This window comes from Salvelinus fontinalis, chromosome 32 (genome assembly GCF_029448725.1).
Source record: "Salvelinus fontinalis isolate EN_2023a chromosome 32, ASM2944872v1, whole genome shotgun sequence".
In the NCBI taxonomy this organism is placed as follows: Eukaryota; Metazoa; Chordata; class Actinopteri; order Salmoniformes; family Salmonidae; genus Salvelinus; species Salvelinus fontinalis.
In genome coordinates, this window is record NC_074696.1 from 10,561,855 (window position 1) to 10,580,082 (window position 18,228).

Genomic DNA, 18,228 nt, shown 5'->3' on the forward strand with positions numbered 1-18,228 from the left:
TAGGGTTGGAGTGAAAACCTACTGGAGGGTATCTCTCCAGGAACAGGGTTGGAGTTAAAACCTACAGGACGGTAGCTCTCCAGGAACAGGGTTGGAGTTAAAACCTACTGGACGGTATCTCTCCAGGAACAGGGTTGGAGTTAAAACCTACAGGACGGTAGCTCTCCAGGAACAGGGTTGGAGTTAAAACCTACTGGACGGTAGCTCTCCAGGAACAGGGTTGGAGTTCAAACCTACTGGACGGTAGCTCTCCAGGAACAGGGTTGGAGTTCAAACCTACTGGACGGTAACTCTCCAGGAACAGGGTTGGAGTTCAAACCTACTGGACGGTAACTCTCCAGGAACAGGGTTGGAAAGCACTGCCCTATACAGAACACTACTTTTGACCAGAGCCCTATGAGTGCTGGTCAAAAGTAGTGCACTAAATAGGTAATAGGGTGTCATTTTGTACACAGCCTTGGAAATAACCAATAGAACTACAGCAAACGGACAACATAGTAGTTGAAGGGTACCTACATAAGGGATTTATTACACCTTCATAAGCCATACATAATACTTAATAAATTATTATGTACTGTTTATTCATGTGTTATGAAGTCCTTATGTACGTACCATTTAAATAAAGTGTTAACCAACCTATCATTTACTCTCTCTTCTTCTGATACACAGCCAATTGAACCCTTATTCTGCATAACTATGTCATTTACACATCTCTGTCATCATGCACCTGTTTTGGTCTCCTACGGACAAATATATTATTTGACTAGTTGTTATCATTAGCACATCTGTCGCTCACCAGGTTACAGTTGTTTGGTTTTTAAATTGATTGCAAAGTGAAGACAGTCCCTCATTAGAATGTCTTTCTACCTCCCACATTCGGATGTGCTTTGCTGTGTCCTGAAAACAAGCAACGCTTTGGCAACGAAAGACAAATTGATTCTTCCACATTACTACCAAATGCCAAGCCTAACTGCCACCCAGTAAACAGACTGGCAAATCTTTCAAACTCATATTTGACAGTCTGTGTATTGTTCCCCTCTTAAATAATGACGTCTGCCAAACTGATCCAATTCATCTGCAGTCCTCCAACACTTGTGTTTACATATCCACGCCACGGGAAGTCCGAGAAACAAGGTTTCTAAAGGTTTGTATCTTTAGATTGGAAGCCGCTCAACACTTGTACTGTGTATCCCAAGAGAGAGGAAATCAGCTTCATACATAAACTGGATTTGACTAGAACGGTTTCTGTTATAGCCTCCCTTCTCGGTTTCAGGAGTCAGTGAAAACAGTGCAAAATTATGATCCAATGGAAAAAAGCTCCTACTCCCGGTAGTGGATATATCAGCATCCATGAGGATCTTTCTTCATAAGCTGCTTTTTAAAAACAGACAGAGGACCCTGATATAGGGCCATATTGAGATATGGGGCCTTATTGAGATATGGGACCTTTACTGGCTCTCACTGGAAAGGCCCTGAGCCGAAACTGTTATCCCACTGAGAACACTGCTGCTCCAACTGGTCTAGCAGTCTGTCCACCGAGTCCTCCTTATTGTCCAGCTTCAGGTACCTGCGGGCACAGCCCAGGTCTAACCGGGGCCAGCTGCAGTGCCTCTGCTCCTCTACGGGGGTGAGCTCCGGGGGCTCCACACCGCCACACCCAACCATGTTCACACACACGTCTGAGCTGGGCTCACTCCGCACTCTCTGTGGGTCTGCCCCAGGTCCCCCGGGTCGCATGGCCCCTTCCTGTAGACGTATTACAGTCTGGGGCCCGTGAGGGCCAGGGTTAGTCCTGTAGCTCAGACTGTGGGAGCGCCTGGGCAGCGTGGCCGTGACCTCCGACCTCTCCCAGTCATCCCCTCCAAGAGTAGACATGGAGCTGGCTGACAACAGACAGTTGTTGAGCTTAAAGAGGTGAGCGGGCTGGGGGTCCGGGCTGAAGCCCCGTACCCTTGGCCCACCACCGGCCCTCCCCGTGTTGAAGCCCATCTTGCTGGAGTTGCATGAGTTGGAGTGGGAGGAGTGGAGGGAAGGGGTGGAGGCTGAGTCCTGGTGGTGTAGAGCCTCCGTCTGTACGGTGGCCTGCTGGTACATACGGTCAGTTGCCCTCTCCTCCTCTCTGCTGTCTCTGGTCGTCTGCAGCAGGGGCTCTGAGCTGGCTAGCTGCTGCAGATAGAGGATGTTAAGGTGGGTGGCAGGCAGACTGCTCACCCACTGGTAGTGTCTGGCCATGGAGTTGGCTGCTGCCATGTCTGAGAGGTCGGCCGAGGGCATGGCCGCCGACACCGAACAGATGACGCTCCGCATCTGGGCCAGCAGCATCTGGGTCTCCCTGTCGCGGTTCTCGTACAGCACCGTGTTGGCACAGATGAGGATGAACAGCCCCACGCCCATGATGACTGGTCCCAGGAGCTTCATCCGCTCACTGTGGATCAGACTGGCCGTGGTCAGCAGGCTCTTAGCCCTCAGGCTCCAACCGGATGACTGGGGTTCAGAGACACCCCCACCTCTAACTCCGTCTACAGAACCAGAGCCTTGTTGTCCAACTCCTAGCAGCTGGGAACGCTGGGTCCGGTAGGGCCAGTACCCAGCCACTGCCAGGGCCGTGCCCACCACCACCACGATGACCCCCAGCACTAGGAAGGCTCCTGGCATGGAGCGGATGCGTAGCTCCCCGCGGATCAGGCCCTCCTTCTTCCGACCCCGCAGGCTGAAACCAGACATCCGTTGGCGTGGGGAAGGAGAGCTTGGCGCCTGGCCCCCGGGGTCCCCGGCCTTCTGGGTCTTCATGGTGCGGCTCGGTCCAGTGCCCTATCGGAACACTGTGGAAGGGGGGGGGGGGGGGGGGGTTCAAGGGTTAGGAAGACACATTAATTATGGACTATCCATTTTTTTCTACTGTTGTTGATATTGTTCACCTTTCCCCCCCCCCCCCTTCCCTTTTTCCTACTTTGTTTTCTTCCTCTTTTTTTAATCTTCTGAAGTGGGTTGTGAACTTTAAATCACCTTTTTGACTTGACTGATGCGACAACACATCCTTTTCCTGTAGACATTGAACTCTTCTTATAATTCATTTAATATGTTCTCACTTTCATACTGCCCATACCTTTTTTTTGCTCTATTGCTCTGTTGTAAAAAAAATAGCTTCTGGTTCTCAGGGTTTTGATACGTGACACAACCAAACGTTTCCCTTTTGAAATACTTTATTAAAAACATTTCAATTTAAGAGACACTAAAAAGGTATTTTGTGAATGTTTTTAGTCCTTGCTTTGGAGATATAAAAAAAAAAATCAGTTTATCACATTTTGCATAATCGTACATTTTTTTGTATGTTAATGTTCACAGAAAACCATTCAAGTTATAGCGTACTCCTCTTACAAACTGTTCCAAACCATGTCGGTGGCGAGCTTCTAAATTCAAATGCTACAAACACTGACACGTGGCGTGCTACGTGAGTTCCCACATGACCATAAACAAGGTGAGTTCCCACAAGACTATAAACAAGGTGAGTTCCCACATGACCATAAACAGGGTGAGTTCCCACAAGACCATAAACAAGGTGAGTTCCCACATGACCATAAACAAGGTGAGTTCCCACATGACCATGAACAGGGTGAGTTCCCACATGACCATAAACAAGGTGAGTTCCCACATGACCATAAACAAGGTGAGTTCCCACAAGACTATAAACAAGGTGAGTTTCCACATGACCATAAACAGGGTGAGTTCCAACATGACCATAAACAAGGTGAGTTCCCACATGACCATAAACAGGGTGAGTTCCCACATGACCATAAACAGGGTGAGTTCCCACATGACCATAAACAGGGTGAGTTCCCACAAGACCATAAACAGGGTGAGTTCCCACATGACCATAAACAGGGTGAGTTGCCACAAGACCACAAACAGGGTGAGTTCCAACATGACCATAAACAGGGTGAGTTCCCACAAGACCATAAACAAGGTGAGTTCCCACAAGACCATAAACAGGGTGAGTTCCCACATGACCATAAACAGGGTGAGTTCCCACAAGACCATAAACAAGGTGAGTTCCCACAAGACCATAAACAAGGTGAGTTCCCACATGACCATAAACAGGGTGAGTTCCCACAAGACCATAAACAGGGTGAGTTCCCACAAGACCATAAACAGGGTGAGTTCCCACAAGACCATAAACAGGGTGAGTTCCCACAAGACCATAAACAGGATGAGTTCCAACATGACCATAAACAGGGTGAGTTCCCACAAGACCATAAACAGGGTGAGTTCCCACAAGACCATAAACAGGGTGAGTTCCCACAAGACCATAAACAGGGTGAGTTCCCACAAGACCATAAACAGGGTGAGTTCCCACATGACCATAAACAAGGTGTGCAACAATACCTTTAAATCCCTACCCCTAGACCAAACTGATCTGATGACAGCACTTAACACTCAAAACACATAAAAATCCAAATAAACTTTGATTATTTTGTCACACACCATCAATATGTCCCGTCCACTATCAAATGTAGCCTGAAGTCTCGCTCCAGATGACAAAGAGAAAAACAGGAAGTCTATCTTCTTCACAGTCTATCTTCTTCACACAACATCACATATTTAGACAATTAAATGAATGTGAGGTTTAAATTTAGAGGTCTTTCTTTAAAGGCTAAGGCATGTCTTCTTCTTCACTGTTTGGTAAATATGCATACACAGACAGACAGATGGCGGCCACAGGACTCATCGTTTGGCTTGAGTTCATCAAAGCCCTTTAGATAAGGTTTAGAGTGAATGATGGAACACGGCCCAACTTCATGGGCTCCATGCTGGTCTCCCATAGGACTTCTTTATTCATACAGTATGCACTACATGACCAAAAGTATATGGACATCTCCTCGTCGAACATCTCATTCCAAAATCATGAGCATTAATATGGAGTTGGTCTCCCCTTTGCTGCTTTAACAGCCTCCACTCTTCTGGCAAGGTTTTCCACTAGATGTTGGAACATCGCTGCGGGGACTTGCTTCCATTCAGCCACAAGAGCATTAGTGAGTTTGGGCACTGATGTAGGACGATTAGGCCTCGCTTGCAGTTGGCGTTCCAATTCATCCCAAAGGTGTTTTATGGGGTTGAGGTCAGGGCTCTCTGAAGGCGAGTCAAGTTCTTCCACACCGATCTCAACAGCTCATTTCTGTAGGGACCTCGCTTTGTGCACGGGGGCATTGTAATGCTGAAATAGGAAAGGGCCTTCCCCAAACTGTTGCCACAAAGCTGGAAGCACAGAATCAGAACGTCATTGTATGCTGTAGCATTAAGATTTCCCTTCACGGCAACTAAGGGGCCAAGCCCGAACCATGAAATACAGCCCCAGACCATTATTCCTCCTCCACCAAACTTTACAGTTGACACTATGCATTTGGGCAAGTAGCGTTCTCCTGACATCTGCTAACCCAGACGGTAAAGCGCGATTCATCACTCCAGAGAACGCGTTTCCACTGCTCCAGAGTCCAATGGCGGCAAGCTTTATATCCCTCCAGCCGATACTTGGCATTAAGCATGGTAATCTTAAGCTTGTGTGCAGCTGCTCGGCCATGGAAAACCATATCATGAAGCTCCCGACAAACAGTTATTGTCCTGACGTTGCTTCCAGAGGAAGTTTGGAACTCGGCAGTGAGTGTTGCAACCGAGGACAGACGATTTTTACGCGCTATGCGCTTCAGCACTCGGCGGTCCTGTTATGTGAGCTTGTGTGGCCTACCACTTTGCGGCTGAGCCGTTGTTGCTCCTAGACATTTCCACTTCACATTAACAGCACTTTGACCGGGGCAGCTGTAACAGGGCATAAATTTGACAAACTGACTTGTTGGAAAGGTGGCATCCTATGACAGTGCCACGTTGAAAGTCACTAAGCTCTTTAGTAAGGCCAGTTTACTGACAATGTTTATCTATGGAGATTGCATGGCTGTGTGCTCGATTTTATACACCAGTCAGCAACGGGTGTGGCTGAAATTGCCAAATCCACTAATTTGAAGGGGTGTTCACATACTTTTGTATATATAGTGTACAGTACCAGTCAAAAGTTTGGACACACCAACTCATTCAAGGGTTTTTCTTTATTTGTACTATTTTCTACATTGTTGAATAATAACGAAGAGATCAAAACTATGAAATAACACATGGAATCATGTGGTAACCAAAAGAAAGTGTTAAACAAATACAAATATATTTTATATTTGAGATTCTTCAAAGTAGCTACCCTTTGCCTTGTTGACAGCTTTGTACACTCTTGGCATTCTCTCAACCAGCTTCATGAGGTAGTCACCTGGAATGCATTCCAATTAACAGGTGTGCCTTGTTAATTTGTGGAATTTCATTCCTTCTTAATGCGTTTGAGCCAATCAGTTGTGACAAGCTAGGGGTGGTATAAGACCAAGTCCATACTATGGCAAGAACAGCTCAAATAAGCAAAGAGAAACGACAGTCCATCATTAATTTTAATTTAATTAAAACTTAAGGATCGGACACTTTTTTAAATGTTCGCCTAAAATAACATAATCAAATCTAACTGCCTGTAGCTCAGGACCTAAAGGAAGAGTATACATTTTCTTGATAACATTTGAAAGGAAACACTGAAGTTTGTGGAAATGTTAAATTAATGTTGGAGAATCTAACACCTTAGATCTGGTAATAGATAATACAAAGAAAAAAACATGCGTTCTCTTATTTTTCCTCATCTATGAAATGCAAGAGAAAGGCCATACATTGAGATAGGATTTTAGGTGTAATTTAGATGTCCACAAGATGGCAGCACTGTGCGTGCACAGTTTCAGACTGATCCAGTGAAGAATTACATCACTACACAACATTTTGTATCAAGTCTGACAGGAGTTTGCACAAATGTACCGAATTGGTCAATTTATACATTTTCAAGTACATAACTATAGAGAACATACAAAAATGCTATGATAATAAAAGATTTAAGTTAACACACTCCCAGGAATGTCATACATGATGGATCATTAGCTTCCCTACAGAAAATACACTAACCTTCACACATCTAGATGGCTGGATGACAAATCAGGATGACAAATCAGAGCAAGATTACTGAATGTAAGTACATTATTTACCTTCAGAGGTGAATGCATCAAACCAGCTGCCGTGATAAGTGTTTTGTTGTAGTGCACTATCCTCAAACAATAGCATGGTATTTTTGTTGTTGTAATAGCTACTGTAAATGTGACACTGCAGTTAGATTAACAAGAAGAAGAAAAAATCCCCATATAAGAAATGTCTATGTCCCGGATATTGCTGTTGTTTACAACGCAAAAACAACGCAAAAACCATCAAGTGCTATGATGAAACTGGCTCTCATGAGGACTGCCACAGGAAAGGAAGAGCTTCTTCTGCTGCAGAGGATAAGTTCATTAGAGTTAACTGCACATCAGATTGCAGGTCAAATAAATGCTTCACAGAGTTCGAGTAACAGACACATCTCAACCTCAACTGTTCAGAGGAGACTGCGTGAATCAGTCGTTCATGGTCGAGTTGCTGCAAAGAAACCACTACTAAAGGACACCAATAAGAAGATTTTTGGTTCCAACCGCCGTGTCTGTGTGAGACGCAGAGTAGGTGAACAGATGATCTCCGTATGTGTGGTTCCCACCGTGAAGCATGGAGGAGGAGGTGTGATGGTGTGCTTTGCTGGTGACACTGTCAGTGATTTATTTAGAATTCAAGGCACACTTAACCAGCATGGCTACTACAGCATTCTGCAACGATACGCCATCCCATATGGTTTGCGCTTAGTGAGACTATCATTTATTTTTCAACAGGACAAATGACCCAACACACCTCCAAGCTCTGTAAGGGCTATTTGACCAAGGAGAGTGATGGAGTGCTGCATTAGATGACCTGGCCTCCACAATCATCCGACCTCAACCCAATTGAGATGGTTTGGGATGAGTTGGACTGCAGAGTGAAGGAAAAGCAGCCAACATATGTGGGAACTCCTTCAAGACTGTTGGAAAAGCATTCCAGGTGAAGCTGGTAGAGAGAAAGCTGTTATCAAGGGTGGCTACTTTGAAGAATTTAAAATATCAAATACGTTTTGATTTGTTTAACACTTTTTTTGTTACTACATGATTCCATATGTGTTATTTCATGGTTGATGGCTTCAATATTACTCTACAATGTAGAAAATAGTAAAACATAAAGAAAAACCTTTGAGTAGGTGTGTCCAAACTTTTGACTGGTACTGTATGTGCACAGTTGAAGTCAGAAGTTTACATACACCTTAAGCAAATACATTTAAACTCAGTTTCACAATTCCTGACATTTAATCCTAGTAAAAATTCCCTGTTTTAGGTCAGTTAGGATCACCAGTTTATTTTAAGAATGTGAAATGTCAGAACAATAGTAGAGAGAATTATTTATTTCAACTTTCATTTTTTTCATCACATTCCCAGTGGGTCAGAAGTTTACATACACTCAATTAGTATTTGGTAGCATTGCTTTTAAATTGTTTAACTTGTGTCAAACGTTTGGGGCAGCCTTCCACAAGCTTCCCACAATAAGTTGGGTGAATTTTGGCCCATTCCTCCTGACAGAGCTGGTGTAACAGAGTCAGGTTTGTAGGCCACCTAGCTCACACACGCTTTTCAGTTATGCTCACAGATTTTCTATGGGATTGAGGTCAAGGCTTTGTGATGGCCACTCCAATACCTTGACTTTGTTGTCCTTAAGCCATTTTGCCACAACTTTGGAAGTATGCTTGGGGCCAATGTCCATTTGGAAGACCCATTTGCGACCAAGCTTTAACTTCCTGACTGATGTCTTGAGATGTTGCTTCAATATATCCACAATTGTCCTTCCTCATGAAGCCATCTATTTTGTGAAGTGCACGACTCCCTCCTGCAGCAAAGCACCCTCACAACATGATGCCGCCACCCCTGTGCTTCACGGTTGGGATGGTGTTCTTAGGCTCGCAAGCCTCCCCCTTTTTCCTTCAAACATAACGATGGTCATTATGGCCAAACAGTTCTATTTTTGTTTCATCAGACCAGAGGACATTTCTCCAAAAAGTACAATCTTTGTCCCCATGTGCAGTTGCAAACTGTAGTCTGGCTTTTTTATGGTGGTTTTGGAGCAGTGGCTTCTTCCTTGCTGAGCGACCTTTCAGGTTATGTCAATATAGGACTCATTTTACTTTGGATATCGATACTTTTGTACCGGTTTCCTCCAGCATCTTCACAAGGTCCTTTGCTGTTGTTCTGGGATTGATTTGCACTTTTTGCACCAAAGTACGTTCATCTCTAAGAGAAAGAACGCGTCTCCTTCCTGAGCGGTATGATGGCTGCGTGGTCCCATGGTGTTTATACTTGCGTGCTATTGTTTGTACAGATGAACGTGGTACCTTCAGGCGTTTGGAAGTTGCTCCCAAGGATGAACCAGACTTGTGGTGGTCTACAATGTCTTGGCTGATTTTGTTTTATTTTCCCATGACTGTCAAGCAAAGAGGCACTGAGTTTCAAGGTAGGCCTTGAAATACATCCTCAGGTACACCTCCAATTGACTCAAATGATGTCAATTAGCCTATCAGAAGCGTCTAAAGCCATGACATCATTTTCTGGAATTTTCCAAACTGTTTAAAGACACAGTCAACTTAGTGTATGTAAACTTCTGACCCACTGGAATTGTGATACAGTGAATAATAAGTCTGTAAACAATTTCTGGAAAAATTACTGTCATGCACAAACCGACTTGGCAAAACTATAGTTTGTTAACAAGAAATGTGTGGAGTGGTTGAAAAACGAGTCTTAATGACTCCAACCTAAGTGTATGTAAACTTCTGACTTCAACTGTATATGTGAAAGGGAAACAGTACAGGGCAATAAAGCTATCTGATCAAATGTCAACAGGATTTTGTTTCACAGAAACTCAGAGATCATGGTTGTATTTTGCTCAGAGCACCACTGGTGGTTGTTTTCTTGATACTCTAAATGAAGGTGACTTGTGCACTGCTTTTAAAGTGTCTCATTGTCTGAACTACGTAACCCCCAACCTGTCATCACTGCTTTTAAGAGAGAGTCAAGCACAGTGGAATGCTCGGGAGTGGAATCTGGAATGTATTTTTTTTTCATCATTAATTCATGCCCCTAGCCACACACCACACCATGCCCCTAGCCACACACCATGCCCCTGGCCACACACCATGCCCCTGGCCACACACCATGCCCCTGGCCACCATGCCCCTGGCCACCATGCCCCTGGCCACCATGCCCCTGGCCACACACCATGCCCCTAGCCACACACCATGCCCCTGGACACACACCATGCCCCTGGACACACACCATGCCCCTGGCCACACACCATGCCCCTGGCCACACACCATGCCCCTGGCCACACACCATGCCCCTGGCCACACACCATGCCCCTGGCCACACACCATTCCCCTGGCCACACACCATGCCCCTGGCCACACACTATGCCCCTGGCCACACACCATGCCCCTGGCCACACACCATGCCCCTGGCCACACACCATTCCCCTGGCCACACACCATGCCCCTGGCCACACACTATGCCCCTGGCCACACACCATGCCCCTGGCCACACACCATGCCCCTGGCCACACACCATGCCACCATGCCCCTGGCCACACACCATGCCCCTGGCCACCATGCCCCTGGCCACACAACATGCCCCTGGCCACACACCATGCCCCTGGCCACCATGCCCCTGGCCACCATGCCCCTGGCCACCATGCCCCTGGCCACCATGCCCCTGGCCACACACCATGCTCCTGGCCACCATGCCCCTGGCCACCATGCCCCTGGTCACCATGCCCCTGGTCACCATGCCCCTGGCCACACACCATGCCCCTGGCCACACACCATGCCCCTGGCCACACACCATGCCCCTGGCCACACACCATGCCCCTGGCCACCATGCCCCTGGCCACTATGCCCCTGGACACACACCATGCCCCTGGACACACACCATGCCCCTGGACACACACCATGCCCCTGGACACATACCATGGCCCTGACCACCATGCCCCTGGCCACACACCATGCCCCTGGCCACACACCATGCCCCTGGCCACACACCATGCCCCTGGCCACACACCATGCCCCTGGACACACACCATGGCCCTGACCACCATGCCCCTGGCCACACACCATGCCCCTGGCCACACACCATGCCCCTGGCCACACACCATGCCCCTGGCCACACACCATGCCTCTGGCCACACACCATGCCTCTGGCCACACACCATGCCTCTGGCCACACACCATGCCCCTGGCCACACACCATGCCACCATGCCCCTGGCCACACACCATGCCCCTGGCCACCATGCCCCTGGCCACACACCATGCCCCTGGCCACACACCATGCCCCTGGCCACACACCATGCCCCTGGCCACCATGCCCCTGGCCACCATGCCCCTGGCCACCATGCCCCTGGCCACACACCATGCCCCTGGCCACCATGCCCCTGGCCACACACCATGCCCCTGGCCACCATGCCCCTGGCCACACACCATGCCCCTGGCCACACACCATGCCCCTGGCCACACACCATGCCCCTGGCCACACACCATTCCCCTGGCCACACACCATGCCCCTGGCCACACACCATGCCCCTGGCCACCATGCCCCTGGCCACACACCATGCCCCTGGCCACACACCATGCCCCTGGCCACACACCATGCCCCTGGCCACCATGCCCCTGGCCACCATGCCCCTGGCCACCATGCCCCTCTGATGTATTCACTGGGTTTGAGGAACATCGAGAATAGAAAAACTAACAAAACGTCGCCCAGAAGAGGAACGACTAGTTGTGGCCAATTCAACAGGTCTGAAATAACAAACTGTACTCTGGCAGGAGTCTCAGAGCGACGCTTCTCTCTACTCTGTGGCATGTAATTTACAACACTGCTTTGGATCCCGTCCTGATTTTGTTTGGCTTATTCGACCTCAATGGAGATGCAGGGCTGGTTTAGACAGCAACAGCGTCCTGAATGGCACCCTATTCCCTATGCTCTGGTCAAAAGTAGTGCAGAATAGGGAGCCATCTGGGACGCAGGGAGAGTGATTCAGATCAGTTAGAAAGATGATGATCAGATTCAACTTTTAATGATCCACTAAGGCCCATTAGCACTCAGGCTGTACAACACACCGATGTACAACACACCGATGTACAACACACCGATGTACAACACACCGATGTACAACACACCGATGTACAACACACCGATGTACAACACACCGATGTACAACACACCGATGTACAACACACCGATGTACAACACATTTGACACAATGGTTGTGATACAACTGTTGCTTTTGTGATAAAACACAAACATTGGGTGTTTCTCAAAAATGCATCCTACCGTGCTCTTCTCGAATGCGAACTCTGTTTGTACGTATTTTGAAGCATGCATCTATGCAAGCTTCAACGAAAAGTTTGCACAGAAATATGACGAAACGTCGTAAAAAAAAAATGCCGCTCAATTTCTTGACATCAACGACGGCCATTATTTGAGCTGCAGCGAGAGAAAATTCACTCCGACTTCAGAATTAAATGTTGCCCATTCACATCTCATATGTTGCCGGACTACAATATTTTTTATCTCGATACGTTAATAAATACATGCTGTGTTAATTTTGGCATGTTAACCTGCCTTCACTATAGACCCACTGTAGTGTGCGTAAATCACAAGGCCATACATAGTAAGTCAATAGGGCTAACTACTACTGTTAGCTAGCCAGATAGACACACGAAGAATTGACATCTACCCTTTAGTTTTAGGTCTCCTGGTTAGCTACATTATTACGGTTCACATATAGCTAGCTGATAGTTATGAAGTAAAATGTTTGCTTTGTGTATATCTTGTTTCGTCTCTATTGCCATTGTCCTGGCTGGAAGAAGGTTCAGTGAATGTGTAAGTCCATAGTAATTCAATAGGGCTAACTGGCTAGCTAGCTAACCATGAATAATTGGTAGCTAGCTACCCACGAAAAGTTTACGTCTACCTTGCTTAACATTAGTGTTACTAAACATTTTTGACTGTTTAACTAGCTTGCTACCTAGATTATTTCGATTCACAGCTAACTGGTTATCATTAATTAAAACATTTTGCTTTGGGTATATCTTATTTCGTCTCTATTGTTGCCATTGTCCTGGCTGGAAGAGGGTTCAGTGAATGGGGAGGTGCAGCGTGAGGTAATACAGTAGGGGGAGGCGCAGCGTGAGGTAATACAGTAGGGGGAGGAGCAGCGTGAGGTAATACAGTAGGGGGAGGAGCAGCATGAGGTAATACAGTAGGGGGAGGAGCAGCGTGAGGTAATACAGTAGGGGGAGGAGCAGCGTGAGGTAATACAGTAGGGGGAGGAGCAGCGTGAGGTAATACAGTAGGGGGAGGAGCAGCATGAGGTAATACAGTAGGGGGAGGAGCAGCGTGAGGTAATACAGTAGGGGGAGGAGCAGCGTGAGGTAATACAGTAGGGGGAGGTGCAGCGTCAGGTAGTACAGTAGGGGGAGGAGCAGCGTGAGGTAATACAGTAGGGGGAGGAGCAGCGTGAGGTAATACAGTAGGGGGAGAAGCAGCGTGAAGTAATATAGTAGGGGAGGAGCAGCATGAGGTCATACAGTAGGGGGAGGTGCAGCGTGAGGTAATACAGTAGGGGAATTGGGAGGTAATACAGTAGGGGGAGTGCGAGTGCTTCTCAAATGTAATGTTTAATGCGTTCTCCACACTCTCGTCCTCACAAGAACGTACTCAAGAGAACGTCTTCAGAGAATGCACTAGGAGCATAAGAGTGGGGCGGACGGTAGTATGCATGTTGAAAAACACCCTTTGTGGGCACAAAAATGTCAATAAAAAAAATAAATAATAATAATCATTTATGTGCAGAAAAACTCACAACTATTGTGTCAAATGCGTTGTACATCAGTTGGACAACCTGACCGTGTACAGGACCAAGGAGTCTACTATGACTAGCGTCAGGGGTTGGATACCAGACTGTCCTGACCAGAGGGTTGTAGGTTTGAATCCCATTTGGGTGATCTGGATAGTTAAAAGCTGCTGATACTGAATTACATTCGCTATAGTCCAAATGAGAGCGTTACAGCAGGTACTGCTCCTTAATAGTTCTAAGAATAGTTGTCTGGCTGCCTGGAGCAAGAACATTCCATCTAGTTGACTGGAGCAAGAACATTCCCTCTAGTTGACTGGCTGCCTGGAGCAAGATCATTCCCTCTAGTTGACTGGCTGCCTGGAGCAAGATCATTCCCTCTAGTTGTCTGGCTGCCTGGAGCAAGATCAATCCCTCTAGTTGCCTGACTGCATGGAGCAATATCATTCCCTCTAGTTGCCTGGCTGCCTGGAGCAAGATCATTCCCTCTAGTTGCCTGGCTGCCTGGAGCAAGATCATTCCCTCTAGTTGCCTGGCTGCCTGAAGCAAGATCATTCCCTCTAGTTGTCTGGCTGCCTGGAGCAAGATCATTCCCTCTAGTTGTCTGGCTGCCTGGAGCAAGAACATTCCATCTAGTTGAATGGCTGCCTGGCGCAAGATCATTCCCTCTAGTTGTCTGGCTGCCTGGAGCAAGAACATTCCATCTAGTTGTCTGGTGGAAGAACATTCCATCTAGTTGTCTGGCTGCCTGGAGCAAGAACATTCCATCTGGTTGTCTGGCTACCTGGAGCAAGAACATTCCATCTAGTTGTCTGGCTGCCTGGAGCAAGCACATTCCATCTAGTTGTCTGGCTGCCTGGAGCAAGATCATTCCCTCTAGTTGCCTGGCTGCCTGGAGCAAGATCCTTCCCTCTAGTTGCCTGGCTGCCTGGAGCAAGATCATTCCCTCTAGTTGCCTGGCTGCCTGGAGCAAGATCATTCCCTCTAGTTGTCTGGAGCAAGAACATTCCCTCTAGTTGTCTGGAGGAAGATCATTCCCTCTAGTTGTCTGGAGGAAGATCATTCCCTCTAGTTGACTGGAGGAAGAACATTCCCTCTAGTTGACTGGAGGAAGAACATTCCATCTAGTTGACTGGAGCAAGAACATTCCATCTAGTTGTCTGGAGCAAGAACATTCCCTCTAGTTGTCTGGAGCAAGAACATTCCCTCTAGTTGTCTGGCTGCCTGGAGCAAGAACATTCCATCTAGTTGACTGGCTGCCTGGAGCAAGAACATTCCATCTAGTTGTCTGGCTGCCTGGAGCAAGATCATTCCCTCTAGTTGCCTGGCTGCCTGGAGCAAGAACATTCCATCTAGTTGTCTGGCTGCCTGGAGCAAGAACATTCCATCTAGTTGTCTGGCTGCCTGGAGCAAGAACATTCCATCTAGTTGTCTGGCTGCCTGGAGCAAGAACATTCCCTCTAGTTGACTGGAGCAAGAACATTCCCTCTAGTTGTCTGGAGCAAGAACATTCCCTCTAGTTGACTGGAGGAAGAACATTCCATCTAGTTGTCTGGCTGCCTGGAGCAAGAACATTCCCTCTAGTTGTCTGGCTGCCTGGAGCAAGAACATCCCATCTAGTTGACTGGAGCAAGAACATTCCCTCTAGTTGACTGGCTGCCTGGAGCAAGATCATTCCCTCTAGTTGTCTGGCTGCCTGGAGCAAGAACATTCCCTCTAGTTGTCTGGCTGCCTGGAGCAAGAACATTCCATCTAGTTGACTTGAGGAAGAACATTCCCTCTAGTTGACTGGAGGAAGAACATTCCCTCTAGTTGACTGGAGCAAGAACATTCCATCTAGTTGTCTGGCTGCCTGGAGCAAGAACATTCCCTCTAGTTGTCTGGCTGCCTGGAGCAAGAACATTCCCTCTAGTTGTCTGGCTGCCTGGAGCAAGAACATTCCATCTAGTTGTCTGGCTGCCTGGAGCAAGAACATTCCATCTAGTTGTCTGGCTGCCTGGAGCAAGATCAATCCCTCTAGTTGCCTGGCTGCCTGGAGCAAGAACATTCCCTCTAGTTGACTGGCTGCCTGGAGCAAGATAATTCCCTCTAGTTGTCTGGCTGCCTGGAGCAAGAACATTCCATCTAGTTGACTGGAGGAACATTCCATCTAGTTGTCTGGCTGCCTGGAGCAAGAACATTCCATCTGGTTGCCTGGCTTCCTGGGGCAAGATCATTCCCTCTGCTCATATGGCCACTGATATGGTCTTTATAAATGAGGCAAACCAGACCTCACCTTTCATTAGCCAGTCAGGAATGTGGAATATGGCCAAACACTGGCATCAAGTCACAAGCAGTACTACATAACATTGGAATAAGATCAATCTGTGGGTTTGAATTCTATATGAGATATATTAGGCTATATAATTAGCTAAGTGCCTTCGGTCCCAAGACAGCCACTTACAGCATGGAGAGAAGGAACCTTTGCATGGGCAATCTGAATTTGACAGTCTACTCTCAATTCAAGTCATGTGACAGTTTTTGCGTTTTACTGGTTTTACTTCAATGTTTTATTTCCCCATGGAAATCGACATACCCTTGAGGCAATTTTCTTCTTCTCAATCCTGTTCCTAGACGTGCACGACGCTGGGCAAACAATTATTTTGATGATTGCCAAGGTCCACACACTATGTAGGAGTAAATGCATGCGTCATGCTTGCAATATTTTTCCGCTATTATATTTTATCTGCATTGCTTACCCTATCAATAATTTAGCCTACACGTATTGCGTGCAAAATGGTATTACGCGCACTCCAAATTAACTATATGGTATTCGACCAATTGCCCTGTATAATATCATACCTTTCGAAGTCCCATATTGGGAAGACGTTACAGATATGCACCCCCCCCCCCCCCCCCCCCCCCCCCCCCCACCCCAGCAAATAACGGTTCTATGTCGGTCGCGGCATAGCAGGCTGCAGAAGGGGGGGGGGGGGGGTGTTGCATTCCTTCGGTGCGGACTGTTGATACATTGCCTGTATCAATTAACTGATTAAGGATTCCGCGGGAAAATGTAATCTTGATTTCCTCTAAATATACAATCTCCAAAATAACCCACAGTTGAAATAGGCATAGGTGAAGGGAAACCAGACCGTGATTGATTTGTCCTGAACTTAAGCAAATACAATCTTTCCGTCTTCAGACCTCTCAGAAAAGGCTGCTACAATGTTTCAACGTCAATTGTCTGAAGTTGCCGCTCTCATTGTAATAATCATATTTCAACTACCTGCGGGTTGATAGCCTAGGCTACTTTTGAAGGTTACCGGGGAAAGTTATAGCCTACTTGCCTTTGATGCCGTATTCTTCGGTTGTATTCATTGTCCCCCGACACATTTCGATACAGTACCGTTTGGTTTGTTCCCTCATATAAGCCTTAAAATATTGTGATATCCGTCAAGCAATTTAATTTGCCTATAGTTTAAATCCAAAACGGAAGGATGAAGGATGTGCGTGTCTCTGTTGCTCGCAGTCTAATATGTGCTCCGTCTCTTATTCAGTAAGTTTCTATTGCCTATATCGGTGTCGTTTGTTACTGCAGGGAAATAGGCATTTTCAAAAGCCCGAGACAAAAATTTACGCTACATGCGACCGCCCCCTCACAAAACTGACCGAATTCCCACTGCTACTTTTCCTTGGCGCCTCCTTTCCTTCACGAACCCTGATGCGATGCGCACTGCTCCTCCGTATAAATGGAGCATTTGAGTAGGCTGCTGTTGCTTAATGCCTACGCGTGCACTTTGGATAATTCTTTATGCTTTAGAGTAGAGTAGTCTTTATTATCCCCGAGAGCAATTCATTTTGCAGCGCGTAGTAAGAACACATGACAATAGACACAAAAACAATATAAATACAGCAATATGTGCACAACTACCAGTACTATAGTAGAGCGTATTGAGAAAGCTGATCGCAGCTGGCATAGATAGTTTAGACTTATTAGTGAACTAGTAGGTGAGATGCGCACTGTTGACTGACCAACCGACCATTTTAATAGTACGCTAGTCTGTTAGTGGTCTCAGAAATCCTTTGAAATTGGCTACATATACATCCATCCATGGACGAATATGGTAGGCTAAGCTTATCTTAAAACAATTCAGATTTCTACATGCTTTGGGTGATATGAAACAGAGGCCTACACCCATACAATCATATAGGTCTTTAAATGTGCCTGGGAAACTGTGATACATATACCGATTATATACGTCCCTACTCATTCAAATGAGCTTTAATGGTAGCAATTAATAATTAACTTGAACATCAATTATATTCCCATAGTTATTCATTATTCT

General features: G+C 46.8%; 1 protein-coding gene across 2 annotated transcripts; it reads right to left on the reverse strand.

Moving 5' to 3' along the window:
- Positions 1-222: 222 nt before the first annotated feature.
- On the reverse strand, positions 223-17,666 carry LOC129830711 (transmembrane protein 200A-like). 2 transcript variants are annotated; one of them, XM_055893352.1, is made up of 2 exons: positions 17,230-17,666; positions 223-2,822 (listed from the first exon to the last, which is right to left on the reverse strand). In XM_055893352.1, the coding sequence occupies exon 2, from the start codon at positions 2,788-2,790 to the stop codon at positions 1,459-1,461; it is 1,332 nt and encodes a 443-aa protein (XP_055749327.1). In that variant the 5' UTR covers positions 2,791-2,822; positions 17,230-17,666; the 3' UTR covers positions 223-1,458. The 2 variants fall into 2 exon arrangements, with proteins under 2 accessions (XP_055749327.1, XP_055749328.1); XM_055893353.1 differs by lacking the exon at positions 17,230-17,666 and adding an exon at positions 2,951-3,042.
- Positions 17,667-18,228: the final 562 nt, after the last annotated feature.

Excerpts from the sequence above, each read along its gene's own strand:
- LOC129830711 (XM_055893352.1), bottom strand. The coding sequence starts at position 2,790 with ATGAAGACCCAGAAGGCCGGGGACCCCGGGGGCCAGGCGCCAAGCTCT.